The following is an 18,782-nucleotide window of genomic DNA, read 5'->3' as shown; positions in this document are numbered from 1 at the left end:
ATGAAACAGATAGCTGTGCTTGGGAAGACGCCTCCCGGCTCTTGTTGTTAGTTACATGGGTTGCGTATAATCTTGTACAGATTAGCCAAAACACCATGCACCAGCTGCAAATAACAGTTCTACAATACTTCTAAGTTATGTATTTAGACTCAAAGGTATATATATATATATATATATATATATATAATATATATATTAGGGGTGCAACGATATTCGTATCGATATTGAACCGTTCGATACAGTGCTTTCGGTTCGGTACGCATATGTATCGAACAATACAAAATTTGTAATTTATTTTATCAACTTTCCTTCTGACGATGCTGTCTGTGTTGAGCGCTCAGTGAATCTGCGTTCGACTACTCCGCCTAGGGTCGACAGTGCAGCCTAGGCGGAGTAGTCGAACGCAGATTCACTGAGCGCTCAACACAGACAGCATCGTCAGAAGGAAGAGCGCAGGGCAAGCTAGCGAGACAGAAGTTAAGCTCTCCTTACAACATGGACCTCCCCCACCCTCATTCAGATCTGGCGTTTGGAATTATTTTGGTTTTCATGTGACGTATGACCCTGAAGGTAAGCGAGTCATGGACTAAAGTAAAACAGTATGTTGGATGTGCCATGCAATGCTCAATTACATGGGTGGGAACTAGTGTGTTAGCGCAGTTAGCTCGTTAACGTGTTAGCCGTCTAGCCCCATGCACGGGGCGATCGGCGGTAGCTCGTTAACGGAGATTTGCCGTGTTGTGGCGTTAAGGTCATTTCAACGAGATTAACCTGAAAGCACTAGTGGGAACACAACGAATATGACTGCACATTTACGCCGACATCATCCTAGTGCAAAGACAAGTGGAAGCAGAAAAAAAACAAGCAAGCATGCTATTAACTTTAGCCGAGTCATTTAGACAGCTGTTTAATATGCTGCTGAGAATATAGCCCAGAAGAAGTGCATAGTATAGCTTTTATTTTGGAAAGAGACATTTCTCTGTAATAAACTCTCTTTTCCAAAGATGAGTGATTCCTCAATCAGATACAGGGCTCGCAACGTCCCGGGGCTAGCGATTTTTTCAGTCGGGGTACCAAAATCTATCTCTGCCCTGCCCGTCGAGCTATTGTAGGAAGGAAAAATATATGTCAATGCTTTTGCATTCTTTCGGAAATGTAGCTGGGTAATTATGTCATTGGCATCGGTGAGCCACTGTCAATATGTGACATATTGAAATCGCGTTTGAATTTGCGCTTGTTTTTTTGCTTTCACTTTGCAATCGCGCGAACTGTGTATAGAGAGCGACAGCACTGATCTGTGAGTGATGATAATTTGCGCACCAATTCCTCTGACATCGTCTTATTAATTGTTAGCTTACTATGCAAACATGACAAGTGAAATCTCCTGCAGCTTAAACATATGAGAGGTTGATCGCGCAGAGAATCGCTGAGCTTATGTGAGTGCGTGTGTAAAAGCAGCAGGATATATATTTGACTACGATGACCTGGATGACTGAGAACCTTCACAGACAGATATATATTTTAGTTCTGCTGAGCCAAATAAGACAGGTCAGGGTGAAGAAGTGACAGCCAAAGAAAAGCTTACCACAAAACGGAGAAGTTATGACAAATCAGACTATAAGGCAAAAAGAAAGTGCAGCTTTATGGTTTCATGGACAAAAGAATTTCTGTGGCTGCAATATGACGAGCTAAATAATCAGGGCTGCACATAAGTGGTCCGCAGGTGCGCATTCGCTGTCAAAATAAAAAACACGCACAAGGGTTAGGGTTAAATTTAAAAACTGTACTTTTGAGTTAAAATATATATTTATAATTTTAATAAATGACAAATTAAAAAGGCATGAACATTTTTTTGTATCGAAAAAATATCGAACCGTGACACCAAAGTATCGAACCGAACCGAACCGTGAATTTTGTGTATCGTTGCACCCCTAATATATATATATATGCCAAACATTTCATCAACCCCTGGGTTTACGAAATGTTTGGCTTTCCTTGGCTTTTCCTGATACAAACAAAAAGAAACTATTTTCTTGGGCCTGTTGTCAACATGCTTGTTTTTGCAACTGACAAACCCAGAATTGCGAAACAAAGACATAATGTCTGGGATATAAGCCTCATTCTGTTTTCTCAATGCACCGCGGCTCTAACACCTCACCTTCATCTGTTTCCATCTATCACCACCTAACTCTCCCTCCATCCTACCTTGTTTCATTTGAAATCTCATCTCAATCTTATTAGAGAGTTAACAAGATGAGAAATGGAGTGCTGGTCGAAACACACCTGTCCCCTCTGCTGCACTGGAGCTGCTTTTGGAGCGTTTCCTTTTTTGTTCATAGCTGCTGTGAAGCAGCTCATTCAGGTGATTTGATGTTGATGATTTTGTATTATTCAACTTCATTTGGAAGAAAGCATGAAAACGTGTATTCAGACAAAATCACAATATGCACCATTGTTCTCTGAAGCACGTCTTTGCAGTCTCTCCACCTAAGATACTATCCAATTCAATAGCAACTGATTAAGCCTCAGTGGCAACAGGAGAACCCCCCATTCCCAAAGTGCTTTAAGGGCACCGTGGGCAAGAAAAACCAAGAATAGATAAAGGAAAGGAAGTGAGAGCATAGTTTCCTTCTCCCTCGCTTGCTCTTTCTCTCACTTTATCCATCTCCCTTGTTTTCCCATGCGTCCCGAGACGTCTGGCTCATAATGGAGGAAATGATTGCCCCCACGGCTGGCCCCAGCACGTAACGAGCTCTTTGCCAAGATAACTGTGACTAGTCCAGCAGACAAGGGCATTGCCAGATTGATAAATGAGCCAGATGTGCCGGAGGGAACAGGAGTTGCTGGGGGGTTGGCACCGACCTGATGGGCTGGCACAAGAATGCTGGCCAGGGTTATTGTGTGTGGGCAAAGAGGTGCAGGTTGCTGTTAATATCTCTGCTACACAGCTTGATAAACACACAATAAAATCTGACTTTCCATAATTCTGTCTGTGAAGCTATGAGACAGGTTGCGACAGGCTGAAATAACATTAAACTTTCAAGTCAGCTCTGGAAGCTTTCTGTGAATAAGCCGAAAGTGTCTAATCAAGACTGTATACAGCATTAGATGGCTCGCAATTAGCAAATTCAAAGTTAGAAATGGGTACATGCAGCAACCTCTAGGGCTTAAAAAAAAGCCAACACACAAACACCAATTCCTGCAGTACCATTTTCCACTTGAGGCTGACTCCAAAAACAAGTCAGCGTTTATAGCGTGGCACAAAGAATGTGGTGCTAACTGACAACTAATATAGCCCTCTCTGTGGTACAGAGTGACCGAGAAGTATGGGTTTCAATTTTAGGACACTGTTTTTTTACATCTGTTATCAAGCATTAATTAGCAAGTACAATTTATGAATACTGCTTTCACCAAGGTTGATAGCATTAGCAGATAGCTTTGAAATACACACAGTGGTTTGTTTAATGTCATGGTTGCTTTGTGGAATTCTTTCTTAGTATATTTAGTTCTTTTCTGAGTTGGTGTAGAGTTAAATCCTCCCTTGGTGTTTGACTGTTTTGCTTCAGTAAGTCTCCTGTCTTTGCTTCACTCTTGTGTCTGTATTTTCCCTTTTTTGTTTTCCTGCTTTTGTTGATAGTTAGTTGCTCCATGTAATTTGCTTTTAGTTTAGCTTACTTTGTATTATCTTCTGTGATTTAGTTCAGCTGTGTCTCGTTCCGCTCAGCTGTCTCGACTTTTGCCCTTTTGTGCGTGTGGGTATTCCTGTCCTCCCTTTAGTCATTTTTCAGAGTAACTGTGATCTTGCCCCAGTGTTTTTCCTAGCCTTATGTTTAATTTTTACAGTTTTCAGTTCCTGTTTTGGACTTTGCGTTTCGTCTTTTCAGAGGACCTAAAGCTAGCCTGAATAAATGTTTCACCCTTTCTACCAGAAATTCCACCAGTCTTTGGGTCCTCATCCACATAACGTGTAACACTTCTAGCTGCAGGGCATCTTTTATATAACCTATGTTTGGTTAACATTAGCCGAAACAAGTCCAGCTTAGGCTGGTTTTCGGTTGACCCCATGCTGACCCACGTATGTCCTGCTTTGTAGCTTCTTTGGGATATTTTCACTTCTTGGATCGATTAGCTTCAGTAGATGAAATTAGCTTACGTTACCTAATTTACCTAGCTTACCTATTGATGTGAACAAATTGCTAAGCAGTCCATATAGCACCATATAGCTAGTCCAGCAACTCTTAGTCCTCCAAATTTTCAAATTACACTACAGTCCATTTACACATTAGCATTTTTAAAAAGTCTTTATCTTGTAAAAATGGCCTACATATGGCAATTTATGTACATAAATATAATATAAACTTCCCATTTGGTTCTTACTTTGTTTTTATTTCATACAAAGTGAAATATTGTAGTCTGGAACAAAAAAAAGTGATAAAATATATGTTTTCTGTAGAACGTAAAAGATCATTTTCACACTCTCTAAAGGCAATGTTGCACAAACCCCTTTAAAACCAGGTTTTTTCTTTTTCACTCATGTATCTTTGCTTGTATTACGGCTATTTTTTCTCCATCAGCATATGCAAATACTTGTTATACTAGATGACTGAGTACAATTTGAAAGGCAGGTGCTTTTTTGTATCTACTATGGTCTACTGGCTGTGAAAGCACATATAATTCCAGGTTCTCATGCCAAGAACATAGTAAAGAAGCAGACTATGACTTCTCTGGTCTCTTATCTCTCTGGGCCACTGACTGCAAACTTCTTATAACAGTCATGGTTATTTATTCTCCCAAAAACAACTCCTGAAGAAGATGGTAACGAATGTGTTTTCGTTGGAATGCTGGCAGCATAAAGAAGACACGAATGTGCTGACACTCTATACATAACAGAGAGTGCCACAAGACATTTGAGATGAACTGTACAAGGTTGCATCAGAAACCTTCAAGCAAACATAGGTATTTATAGATGTTTCCACAAGAAGAGATTACTATAAACAGATCCTCATGCAGACACATGCACATTTAGAGTGAGACTGTCCTTGTACAGTAAACCCAAGGGGACTTTTTATTACACTAGTTATGCATTTTACAAGGGCCATCATGTTGGCTGAAGAGCAGCTTCTCTAATCAAATGAGGAGTGTGGAGTCACACACTCTTTCCCATAATCAGATGAGTCACCACGTCAAGGTTGTCTTCCTTAAATAACTTAACTTTGGAAGGGGGGGGGGGAATTGAGCCATGCCGGGTTTCCCTGCAGAGGAAGCACATGTTATCTTTGTGTGTGTACATCTGTGTATTAACTGTGTGTATAACCAAATACACCTGAGAAGGATGTGCTGTTGCTTCTCTGCACATACCTTTTGTCACCTTCAAATGAGAAATCAACTCACCCCTGAAATAGCTTTTTCCTGTCCAAGCCCCGTTTCCTCAAATGCACATGTATCCACGCATATGAGTCCGAGATCCTAATTTAGATTTCCTTGCATGAATGTGTATCCATTTACTGCAGCAAATTGAAGGTGGTGGCAGCATTGTAAGGAAGTGAAAAACTTCCAATCTTCCTGTTTAGCAGGCGAATGAGGAAAGCTTATTTTTCATGCAGCAACTACGGAGTCTGCATAAGCAAACAGCTTTCCTAATTACACCACTAATGAAAGGCAAACACACAATTCACACACAAACAAAACCTTGTTAAATACACACACAAAACCTAATCCAGGAACCATTAACAGCTGGCAGGCTGAGGCTCACCTCTAAGGGAAGGAAGAGGAAATTGGGGTGCGCAGAGATGCCAAAACAAGAGCCAGTGAAAATACACAGACATTTACCCCCGGCGGCAAGAATTCATTTACCTTTCCTAATAGGTGAAGAAGTGCCTGGCGAAACCGGAGCCTCTGGAACACGAAGAGGTCATACACAGCTGACACAGCCAGCACCGTCACCCCCTGCTCCTTCCAAAGCATGCTGGCTGCTGCAAACCACAGGCTGCCCAGCATCCAGCCCCAGCACCTGATGACAGAGCCTCCACCACATTGCCTGTTCTGGAAGGCCCCATGTGGCACCGGTCGGAGTCCACAGTGTCGCACATAGCAGAGAAGAGACAGCAAGAAAAACAAAGCGGCACCAACGTCCGCCCTTCCCACCACACCAGCGACTGCTTCAGTGTGAATCGGGTGGGAGGCAAAAAGAAGGCCTGCCAAAAGGCTCCACAATCCCCCACCCAGCAGCGGCCGGCTGAAGGCTGTGACAAGGGCTGTGACCAGGCCGTGCAGCACCACATTCATTAAGTGGTAGCCCCAAGGGTTGAGGCTGTGCAGGGAGTAGTTGAGGCGGAAGGAGAGGGTGCAGAGTGGACGGAAAGACTTGTGGCTGCCACTGTGAGTGAGCAAAGTGCCCCAGAAGTCGTCATACAGGATGTTGGTCCAGGGAGTCTCAGGGAGAAGGTCCTGGTTGGTCTTGATGGCTCGGCTGAAAGAACAAAAGGAATAGGTATGAGGCGTTTATTGATTTAATATTGATATTTTGTGCTATGAGCCAACATTTTCAACATACAAGTATGGGTGTAGATTAAAGCAACTTTAAGGTCAACATTCTTTAAAATGTGTTTTCAACTGCGTGTATTAACAAAGAATTTCTTTGCAGAAGCCCTTACGTAGCATCCATCTGAATTGTGTACACGGAGATAGGAGTCATTTGGAATACCAAGTTTTCTATCTTGCTAATCATGCACTCATAAGTGAAACTTAATAGCCAAATGCAATGAGAACACCACAGAGTATTTGATTAAACACAGAGACGTGCACGCTGCTGAGCTCTCACACACGCAGCATGCGCATATGTCACATGTACCTGCAAACACACACACACAGACAGGTGGTATAACACCCCCGAGGTTCTGCGGATTCTCGTAATTAGCGTCTCATTACTGAGGGACATGAGCAGCATTCGTGTACAGTCACAGACGGCAACAAATGAAGATCACAGCAGAGACTGATGAATGGGATCGCTGCTACAACAACAACAACTCGAAGCCAGGTTAGTGAAAGAAAAAGCTTGCGTAGATATTCCGCAGATTTATAAGTGTTTGCCAGGAGAAAAGTGAGACCACAAAATAAAGACAAAGGAATCAGTAACAGAGGGGAAACTGCAGTGAAATTTACATTTTCCATACACTTTAATAAAAGTCTGTGTTGTCACAAAACATCTCCAGACACTTACTTGAACAAACTGACCTTTAACAAACTTTAGTCAGTCAAATGATAAAAGTCACTGAATGGCTTGTTAAATTTTTATTTACTTTTTTCTGTAATCATTAAATTTCCAAGAAATCATTTGTCACTGTGGTCTGCTCACTGCAATAAGTCAGTAATATTGTTATCATAACTACAAAGTCACCAACTTAGCCACACACACACACACACACACACACACACACACGCACAGATTCCTCCATCAGTTACCACAGCAACCAATGCAGATATAGAAATCAATCTTTTAAATGACAACGCAACAGTCAGTCCTAAAAATGTGATTTGCCTAATAAACCAGGTAGTTAATTTTTGTTTATATAATTCAGTTTTATAAAACTGCATTTTCACCAGATCAGTGCAAAGATCTGAGTTATTGAGTTATTTTCCCATTGACTAAAATAGGCAATATCTGAAATTCCTGGGTAAATGGCCTGTATTTATATAGCGCTTTACTAGTCCCTAAGGACCCCAAAGCGCTTTACATATCCAGTCATCCACCCATTCACACACACACATTCACACACTGGTGATGGCAAGCTACATTGCAGCCACAGCCACCCTGGGCCGCACTGACAGAGGCGAGGCTGCCGGACACTGGCGCCACCGGGCCCTCTGACCACCACCAGTAGGCAACGGGTGAAGTGTCTTGCCCAAGGACACAACGACCGCGACTGTCCAAGCCGGGCTCGAACCGGCAACCTTCCGATTACAAGGCGAACTCCCAACTCTTGAGCCACGATCGAGAGAAAGCGAGAGAAGCCCTCTTTTCGTGGAAAGCAGCGGTGCATTTCCAGTTAGTTTTTTTTTGCAGCATTTGCTTTCCCACCATGAACAGCCATGTCAGATAACAATTATTCTTGCTTCACAGCTGCATGCATACAGCAACCATTCAACATATAATTTATATCAATTTCTGTCCAGACTTGTTCTTCAAATTGTGCAATATAAAATGTCACCACTGAAGACAAAAAACAAAACAAAAAAACGTGTCCTTGTTCTTTCATGTGCTCACTACATCCTAACACCTTCAGTGTGACTTTCTTCTTTTCCTCCTCCTTGGGAGCTCCATTTTTACCATCCTTCGTCTAATATATCCACTATCCTTCCTCTGCACCTTTCCAAACCATCACAAGCTTGCCTCTCCAATTTTGCCTCCGAACTGCTCAACCTGAGCCGTTCCTCTCATACATTTCTAATCCTGTCCCTCCTGGTCACGCCCAATGAAAATCATAAATCCTTAACTCTGCCACCTCCAGCTTGTAAACCTTCCCCTTTACTCTTGCTACCATTCTTCTGTCACAAATCACACTTGTCTCCATCCACTCCACCCTGCCTGCACTCTCTTCTTCACCTTTCCTGTGCACAGTCCATTGGCTTGAATGGTTGAAGCCAGGTATTTAAACTCATCCACCTCATCAATACTTCCAGTCCTTGCATATTCACAGCTTCAGTCCCTACATTTAAAGGCCTTTATTTTTTTTACCTATTACCTCTGACAACACCTACCCATGATCCTCCTCCTCCTGTCTTCGGAGCACAGTTTCCGCTCCACTGGCATCCTACTGATCAACTGTACCAAAGGCGGTTGTTGTTAACTGATCTGGTATGGATGTGTAATTGATGGCTCGCATATATGATTTGGCATTGATTTTCTGCTCAATGTCCTTCCTGACGCAACCCAGGCCTGTGACCAGCGTGTGCCGGGGCCCACACCCCACACCCACTCAAGATGACTTTGACCTTTCATCACTTCATCCTTGGGTTCAAGTGCCAAATCTTCCATCATCACATGGAAGAGATATTGCATTTACAACAATGAAACAAAATTACCTACAGCCAGCTAAGCCATAAAAATAAGTGCAGCATTTGAAAAGCAGGACTGATGCACTGAATAAATGAAAGGGGGATTGAAAACACCAGAACACCAGTGTCTGCACTGAAAAATCTGCCGAGTGTTTGATGGATAGTAATTTGATGCAATGTCAAGTATCACTGAGGCAGTGTGGTTTTCAAAGAAGGGTTGCATGCTGTTGAGAATGCAGCCTAATGAGTACCTACGAGGTGACTGGAGCAGACAAAGAAAATATTACTGTAGATCAAATTATAGTGGATGTAGAAAAACAGAGAAGCCCACAATACAAGAAATATGCCACTAATTGTTGGAACAGGAAATAAGAGTAAACTGTGTTTAATTTATAACACAGAGAAAACCAAAAGATAGCCAGATCTACTGATCTCAGGGCTGACGTGCCAATTAAAAGCAGCTGGGTGATGACAACAAGCAGATTCATTCCAGCTTTTCTTATCCTCTGAGGACAATGCTGCTTTTTTTTTTTTTTTTTTTTTTTTAAAACAGGCTGAATATATTATTTTAATATCACTAGGAGAAGCTTGGGTTATGTGAGGTTGATTGCAAAAGCTTTGCGTTTCCAGGATTTTAACACTGACCCAGTAGTATCCCCCCGCTTTCTCTCTGTCTGGGTTTGATCATCCTTTGCAATGTTTCTGTGTTTGTGCATGGCACACTCGGGAAGGAAAGGAACAGCAAAAGGAGGCCAGTTGGGGACTTCCTTTGTCTACAGACTGAAACTCAGAGCTGAGCTTATAAAAAAAAAAAAAAGAGGACAGGGGAGAAAAAGACCGAGATGTCGGCCTGTAATAGAAGACAAGATAAAAGTAAAAGAATAACTAAGACAGCAAAGAGAGGGAAAAAAGTCAACCCATTAGCCTACAGATCCAGTCTCAAAACAATAACTGCTGAAGGAATTAATTTAAATGTTTTTTTCCTTTAAGCCTTCAGTCCTGTCATCGCGTGAGCTGTAGTAAATTCCTGCATTTCCCAAGATTGTTCTGTCAGAGAAAAGCATTGTGTATTTCTCAGGCTCTCACTTACAGCATATAATATTTCTAAGGAGGCGGTGCATTACATCATGCAGTTTACAAAGCCTCTTCCTTTTTTACTGTAGTTCCACATTGAGCTGTTATTTTAGAAATGATTTACAGTCCCAGCATAGCGTGGAGCATGAGGACAGCAAGGACTGAGGATACAAGGAAAAAAAATGTATCCCAAGTTTATCAAAATTCAAGTCTTTAAAGTAATCTCACATTGCAACTCATTCTATGCTTATCCCAAAACACTCCTAAAAGATGTTGGCAATTTACTGAAGCAGAATAAATATTTTGTTTGTGAAAATCTGCAACTCTGCTCACGCTTCTTCCCATCCTGTCCCTTTGGGCGCTTAGTTAGCACACCATGAAATCCATACATGGCTTGATTCAGTCTCACCCAGCTCCCTTGTGTCCCTCTCCATGTCTTGGGTCTCAAAACTCTGCGGTGATAAATAATTTAAATATTCAAATCAGCGCCAACCACTCATCTCCCTCCCTGCTCCTGCCCGGCACTGGAGGATGCAAAGAATGCATTACCCATGAGAGTTTGGCAACGGGTCTGTGCATGCGCACGCAAAGGAATAAATGGTTACATGCGACGTGTCCGTTCTTTGTGTTTGCGAGTGCATGCACATGTGAGATTGTGTGACAAGAGAGCCTGTGCTGATGGCTTCATTGAGGCCCGTCTCTGCAGTGGTGCAGATAGAGTGGCCTCCCAGAGTGATTGCTCTTACAGAAGGGGGTCTTTTGTATTCAAACGCCGTATGTGGGGCAGGCAGGCAGGCTGCAGGGCACTCTATTCACAATCCGTAAAGTACAGGACGGGGTTTGGGCTTTTCAATTTTCTTCCCCCCACCTTTTTTTTGGTGGGGGGAGGTAATGAGGGATTTCCACATTGTCTGAAAGGACACATTGGTGAGCAGGGATTTTTTTCCCCCTCTTTAGATCAATTTGTGATGGGGTGAGGTCTACTTTCACCTGTCCGCTGCTTTTAGTGGAAAGAAAATTGGCTGTCTTTCAGTGTTTGGGTATGTTTTTTTTCTCATTATGCAAATGGACCTCTCCAAGCGGTGATCTCACCACCAGTCATTTGGTTTTTCATGTGTTGTTGTTGCCTACAGACACACAGACTTTTTCCTACACTGAATGTGAAAAATACAAATATTTCACAAATATTTATTCTAAAGTGTCTTCAATATATTATAAGTTATGCCCTGCATAAACTTCATAAATGACAATTTTACCAAAACCCAGTTAAAAGACAAGCAAATTCCTGAACTTTAAGAAGATTGAATTTAAAAGTAAATGTATTTAAAAAAACAAATATAGCATACCAGCAGATATTACTACCATTTTTTACTATTTTGCCCCTTTGCTACAGTGCAATAAAATGCGTAACATCCTTAACGGCTTAAGGATTTATATTTACTGTCACTAACAACCAATCAAAGTCACGAGGTGCACAAACTTGGTCTACAGAGCTAGTTCACTGATTAAAGAAAGAACTCTAAGCATTTACTCAATTGCTCAAAGGTCAGATCACATCCCAGAAGAGGCTCCCATGCTCTGTCAGAACAGATGAGGAAAACAGGAGACATACACAGGAGCATCCTGACAATTTTCAAAATAAAACACCCCGCTTCTGGTCTACTTTGCAGTATTACACTTTACAAAAAATACTATTGCAAGAGTGACTTTAGGATATTTTAGTTATATTTAGTATGTTTTTTTAAATGCACTCCTCAGTACTAAAAGGGAGCATTCCAGGAGTGCTAGGTACACTTGTAAATCGTTGTGATTTCAAAGTAAGTTTCAGGGTTGTAAGTAAGCACTGAGAACAATTCTGTAATCACTTTCAGTGACCCTTAGAAATTGTCTCAGCTGCAGATATGCTGCAGACACCATGGTCGAGTAGTCATTCCTGTTACGCTTTTTATTTCATGTTTGCTTAAGGTTGGCCTGAAAACTGATGGTGGTGTTTTGTAGTGTAGTGTCTCTGGCATCACAAAAATTGTGTTTGCAGACCAGGCAGATGTCTGCAAACACATGCTCTCCATCTGATGAGGAAATTTATGTCAGTAAGACCGAAAAAGAGCCCAGCACAATAAAGCCACCGGATCCCCTCCTTGTAGGGGTCGAGGCTTCAAGAGCTCCATGTGTTGTCATATTGTATGGACATCAGCTAAAATCTTGAATCCCAAGATAAACAGACTGCATCCCATCCAAAACTTGTTTCCTTAACTGCAACCTTTTAAAGTTCAGCTTACAGATTTCTCTCCCACTGCGTGCTGGGTGAATAAATCATTAGTTTACATGTTCTTTGCGACCTTTACTCAAAGGACAACATTATTAACAACATTGCAAAACGCTGCACTTGAGCCTATTTTAAATATTTGGGCTCTCATCCAGCTTCGTACGTCTGCAGCATGTACAAGCTTGTTCCGCTGTAATAAACACGTCTAGTATAAACTGCCATCACTTAGCATAATCAGAACTGGCTGAATTACAGGCTTTTTGAGCAGAGTGCATCCTGCTGCTCCACGACAGCAGTAACGAGATGGATTAGCCAATCATCATAAAACAGGATTGTTAATGGACACTGGCCTAGACATTATTTCATGGATATCATCACCTCTTGGTTCGGTTTCCTTTCACTTCTCTTCCATTTGCTTCTATTAATACAGACCCATTTCCCCATTTTTTTTTTTAAATTCACTTCTGCTTTATATAAAGTCAACACCACTTTCTCCATTTCCTCCATTTCATTTCTTTTGTCCTCCACCTTTCTCTTTATCTTCGCCATCAGCCTCTAAAGCCTTATCTGCTCCAGATCCTGCTTCGCTACCAAACCTTTTACAATATGACTTGTCTGGCCAAGATCTATTAAATTCCCATCTCCTTTACTTGAGCAATCTCAGAGCTAATTAAACTCACAGACAGAGAGCGGCAGCAGACCGGCCTATTCACACACTGCTAATCTTGGTCTGGCGCACCGTTGAAGTAAACACGGCGCTGATGCTGCTGGCTTTATGCAGAAGTATCAGGAATGCAGATAATTAAAACTTTGCGAGGAGAAAAACTGTCCGCAATGGAGGGGACAAAGAAAATTCATATCACACTGGCACAGCAGAAAATGTGTACAGGTGGAGGGTTTAATTAGAGAGCCGCCATCTCTGTAAACAAATAAGAGCTGCAAGACTTATCATGTGTTTGTGCACCCATTTCATTCTGAAGTTAACTACTGTTATGGAGGGGCACAAATGCCAAAATCTGAAATAAATGAATAACTAACTCAGTAAACAAATATGCCAAATATGGCATTAATTCATTTCAAAAATATGAATTCATGAATTTATATTTGTAGTATTCATTTCTTTTGTTAATATTAGTTTCCCTTTGCATTCAACACTTTATTTCCCAAATAAATTTAAGTATCTATTAAAGTCATTTCTTTGTTAATTCATTCATGCCCGTGTTTATTTTTCATGTCAATTCTACATTTAATATCAAATGAACTGTTCACTGACTCACTTGTTTTAACTTATTTGATTCTAATAGTCTATTAAAATGAATTGAAAAATAAACCTCTTTTAATATCACTTTGAGCTTAATCTGTATATTTTCTCTGCATCGTCCTTGCTTTGAAGTATTTGAATTATTAAACTGACATATGCTTCTGAAAACACTGCTGATAAAAACACTTGTCAATAAATAGATTTGGGAACCTTTGAGTTCTTAAAATTATTAGCATTTTTACTGTGCTGCAACCAAGTCCACTTATTGATTTCATCTTCATTTCAATTCAGTCTCACATACAGTGGGATAAAGGCCAGTGTGATAAAGAGAGGGCTTGTATATGGGTGGATGTAAAGAGTCCAGAGAGCTTGTGTGTTAATCCAATGCTAACAGGATTAGAAGGTGATCATATAGTGCTCTGAGTTTCTGAGACATGCACAGAGGTTGAGGTCAATAACTAATCTGATTTAGGTCTGTGTATTATATGTATGTGTGCTCAAGTCTCCTCACTTGTGATTCTACAACACAGTGTCCTGATCCAGCAGCGCATAACCTCGTCTGGAGCAGGTTATGTTCAGAGTTTTGGTTCGTCATGGATTCTTTTTCCCATGACATGCTCTAACTGCCTACACTCATCATGGGCATGAATGTCATGGTAATTTGGGGCTTTTAATGAATCCTTTGAACTGTTCTTTTTCCAGGGTGGAATGAACAGACAACATACAACTTTAATAACTTCAAAAAAAAAAAAAAAAAGAATTGGGTGAACAAGTGTGACTTTATTTTTTTGAGCTGCAGAAGCCGACATACACAAGTTTAATGCCGTGTGGAGAAAAGATTGAGCTGTTTGGCCAAAATGACAAGACGAGTGAAGTTTAGGTTTTCAAACCTCAGAACACTGTACCAGCTGTTAAGCATGGTTATGGTAGTATTATGCTTTGGGGCTGTTTTGCTGCATATAGTACTGGTACACTGCACAAAGTGGATGGAATAATTAAGAAGGTAGAAAACCTCAAAGCTCTTCTTTACCTCAAATCAATATCCAGACAGTTAAAACCTGGACACAATTGGGTTTTCCAATTCTAAATACAAAGCAGGCTAACATTAAACTTCTGTGAAAATTACCAGAATATTCATGCCCTTGATGAGTGTATGTAAATATCTGACCAAAACTATAGTTTCAGCAATTTATGTCCATTAAGTTGGTGATGCAGATAATCTCTAAATATGTTTTTATAGATGTTTTTATCCTTATCTGCTGAAACATTTTACACTGCTAACTGCAGCTAGTAGAACAGATAATCAATCCATTTTATCACAATTTCTGCCCAACAACTGCAAAAATCTAGTATAAAGTCATTATGTTTGCTTGCTTGCCCCAAGTCATTCACTGGCTGATTATGATCTGCTATAATCCTGTGAGTACGTTGCCACAACATGATGACAGACTATGAGGAGATGATGATGAAGATGAGTGAGATGCTGAGGGGGATCAGAACCCACAGTTCATAATTACCCGTTCTCAATATTACCTAAAGTAATTACCCCTGGTAAACCTACTTTTTTCTTATTTGAACCGTAATTTTTCTCCTCATAAAATTCTTATGCTGGAGACTCAATGAGAAAATAAAGACATTCGTCATTTTTTATCAACTTTTGTATCTGTTTAGTTTGTGTATCTGAAAGGTCAGGAAGTGAGCATTAAGCGTGTGTTTAAACATCACACGTCATCAACGCGACTCGCAGAACAATACCAGAAGTGGCACCGCTAATTTCCCACACTTTGTCCCACGCCAGTGTGGCACGAATATGGGAGGAGGGGGGGGAAAAAAATGCATAAATGTCTAAGATAGCATTCATAAAACCCATGCAGCCAGTGGCCTGGTGAAAGACTTGTGCAAAGGTTTTCAGAGGCTCTTCCTTTTCCTTGTGCGTGAGGCAACATCTGATATTAATTTGGCTGATTTTATGCAGAGTTCAGATAATGAATTGTTTCTTTCAATCAACTGAAATGTACTAAATGTGATAAACAGCTGCTGGATGGTGTTCCATACAAACTGGGCTCTGAAAACTGGCAAGATTTTCATTTGTTTTTTTATGTTATTTGAAAGAAAACCTGAGACACAAGAGGAAGCTTATTTTATATTCAAGGTACCAGACTTTTTTTTTTCTTGCTCGCTCAGTTTGTTGGATCTATATTTTCCATTGATTTAATAGCCCATCATGCTGCTCCCAGCAGTTTTCCCTTGGGTGGAAAAAAACCCCCACATTCAGCTGAATGAACGGACCATTTAGATGACTGATTTTAACTCTTCACGTAAATGTGAAATAGCTTCAATTAATTCAGCAAATGTGCAAATTTGCAGCCATTTCTGTGGTCACAAATCCCTCCAGTGGATGTATGTTTACTCTGAGGAAATGCTTCTTGACCAAGTGTTTATGAGGAAATTGTTTATTGTGTAAAGGTAGCCCACTATCCCAACAGCTGTATATAAACAAAACTTGCACAAACACTGTAAAGGAAAGGCTGGTCTTTCTCAATCTCTGTTATTGAAAACACTGTACAAATATCCGTCACTTCAATGCAACCCAGCGTTGCACTGACATACATAATTAGGCTGTAAAGAAGTTACAGTTGCATCCACATACTGTTTTTGCATTCATACACTCCTGTGTCCACATACCATGGACCAAATGCAAAGCTGTCCATCCCTTAACTGCCCATCCACTTCAAGGAATCTTTTGAGTTACAAATTGTCTGAACTGCTCATTTATGTTAATTATTTTCTGTAGCCACTTACAGTATATGCCTCATACATGTGAATTTAGCTATTCTGAATGAATAGCTAAATTTGAGTAACTATTTAAGGACATGGTTCAGAGTTCATATAAAGTCCCGATCAAAAGTTTAAGACCACTTAAAAAATGGCAAAAAAAAAAATCACATTTTGCATGGTTGGATCTTAAAAAGGTTCCAAGTAGAGCTTCAATATGCAACAACAAGAAATGGGAGTGAGTAATAACTCAAATTTGCTTTCACTCTAAAAACAGATAAACTAATTTGCTATGTCATGTATAAACTGTGATGACACCTAATGGACAACTGGAGATCAGCGCTGCAACATTTGGTCTCAGCCCAATTAAATATTATAACCATCTGCAGATTTAATTGTTGCAATTAATCGTAAGCTCTCACTTATGACTCATCACTGAAGTCCAGCTGTTTTAGCTTCAGGTCAACTCAGTGTTGATTAGGATAAAGGCGCCTCTACATCCTCAGTCTGCCTAAACTGGCGAGTCAGAGCAAGAGATTTCTTCCGGGGGCTTTGAGCTTCAAAGAGGGAGAAACAGTGTGAGTTCAACATCAGGAAGTTGGCTGTCTCTCTTTTGTCAGGGAACGGACTTGCTTTCATGTTTCCTATAAAGCTGGTTTCCTGATAAGCAGCACAACTAAAACCCAACAGTGCACCGCCCTAAGTCAATGCCCTAAATAAACCTTGAACACGAATTGTCCAATTTTTAAGTCTCTTAATGTATATCAGAATTGTTTCACAAGTGTTCAAACCTTGTAATATCGGTTTTGATTAGTGTGAAAAGTAGTGACGAAAGGCTGGGAATTTGATATAACAATGAGAAAAGTGACTTTAGTCTAAAGCATGCGTGAAGCTATGTGAAAATTCATGCCTCTTGCAAATATCGTGACTGGTTGAGTGATGCTGATGATTCAGTTTATGTAGAAATTATAGATGTGGTTTTGTCTTAAATGACATGTTTCATTATTTTCTGTTTTTATTATACTTAACAAATCAAATGAAAATACTATCAACAACAACTGGGTCTAATGATTTGTCTGTTTATCCATGCGATCTTGGTAGCTGTGGCTAACTGAACCCCATGTTGCTCCCAGTGGAAGGCAATTACCTTGTATGGCAACCAATGATATGTTAATGAGAAACACAGTAAAGAGTTTTACAGAGCTTTGGTAAGGTTAAATGAGTGCAGACCTTTTATCTTAACCCAAAGTGACAGATTTGGGGAAATATAAGACTCAGACTTACTGAAAATTATTTCTGTCTGTTTAGCTTTAGTTTAGAGCCAGGAAGTAATTAACTTTGCTGGCTTTGTCCTTTTACAAGTACTGAACCCCCAAGAAATACTTCCATTCTGCTCGTTAAATAAGTATCTTCCAGAGGTGGGACCAAGTCATTGTTTTGCAAGTCTCAAGTAAGTCTCAAGTCTTTATCCTCAAGTCTCAAGTCAAGTCTCAAGTAATGTCAGGCAAGTCAGAGTCGAGTCTCAAGTCACTGGTGTAAAAGTCCGAGTCAAGTCACAAGTCTGAAACTTTGAATTTCAAGTCCTTTCGAGTCTTTAAAAAAAAAACGAAAAAATAATGTTGCAGTTATGCTAAATGTAAATATTAGACCATGTAATTTTAAAATCTGTGTTTTTCTCAACACATGACAAAATAGTGAACTTAGAAAATATACACAAATTGTGAAATTGCACCTCTTTAAAATGCAGCTCAATTAAACCTAGCTCCAAGAATAATTTTCACCGACAGTTCTGAGATACGCTGCATGTTATTCTTGGATGCGGTTGTAGGACCGGCTTTAAAATCGCATGACAAAAATATCATACACATTAAAAAGAACTGCATCACCAACGTAGCCTGGACAACATTTGCTAGTTAGATGAAGTCAGCTATCTCATTGTAGCATATTTATATGCATATTTATAATCATACGGTTCTTGGAGTGAGTGCATACACTCGTGAAGTTTAGTAACTTCAGGTCACTGCAACAAGTCCAGGTACAGTTTACCGACGGATGGGTACAGGACCTTGAAATGCACCGTGTAGAACGAAAGACCATCGTACGTATCATAAGTTTACCAGTCTCACAAATTGTCGTCATAAATACACATTCGTTAACCGTTTATTAATAGGACCTTTGAGCTCAAGGGTAATTAATTAGTAGTGGAAATAATTTCTGGTAGCATCACAGAAATGTAGCAGTGACAACAATATTATATGCTGTAATCGTACTGGGCAATTAGTGATACAAAAAACCTGTTTTATCCTGTGAATAAAAGTATATGTTTTTGTTAATGTACCATAATAACAGAAG

General features: G+C 40.3%; 1 protein-coding gene across 1 annotated transcript in view; it reads right to left on the bottom strand.

The window, feature by feature from the left end:
* LOC146615216 (protein O-mannosyl-transferase TMTC2-like) overlaps positions 1-18,782 on the bottom strand; it is a 68,668-nt gene that overhangs the window by 30,799 nt on the left and 19,087 nt on the right. Inside the window, exon 2 of the mRNA XM_085376824.1 lies at positions 5,854-6,469. Within this exon, the coding sequence (XP_085232950.1) occupies positions 5,854-6,469 (616 nt within the window). The remainder of the gene's footprint in view (positions 1-5,853; positions 6,470-18,782) is intronic.

This window comes from Diplotaxodon limnothrissa, linkage group LG17 (assembly GCF_057381915.1).
Source record: "Diplotaxodon limnothrissa isolate DT_005_m linkage group LG17, D_limnothrissa_male_GT1.1, whole genome shotgun sequence".
Lineage (NCBI taxonomy): Eukaryota > Metazoa > Chordata > Actinopteri > Cichliformes > Cichlidae > Diplotaxodon > Diplotaxodon limnothrissa.
The sequence above is the reverse complement of the archived record's forward strand: the minus strand, read 5'-3'. Positions and strand labels throughout refer to the sequence as shown.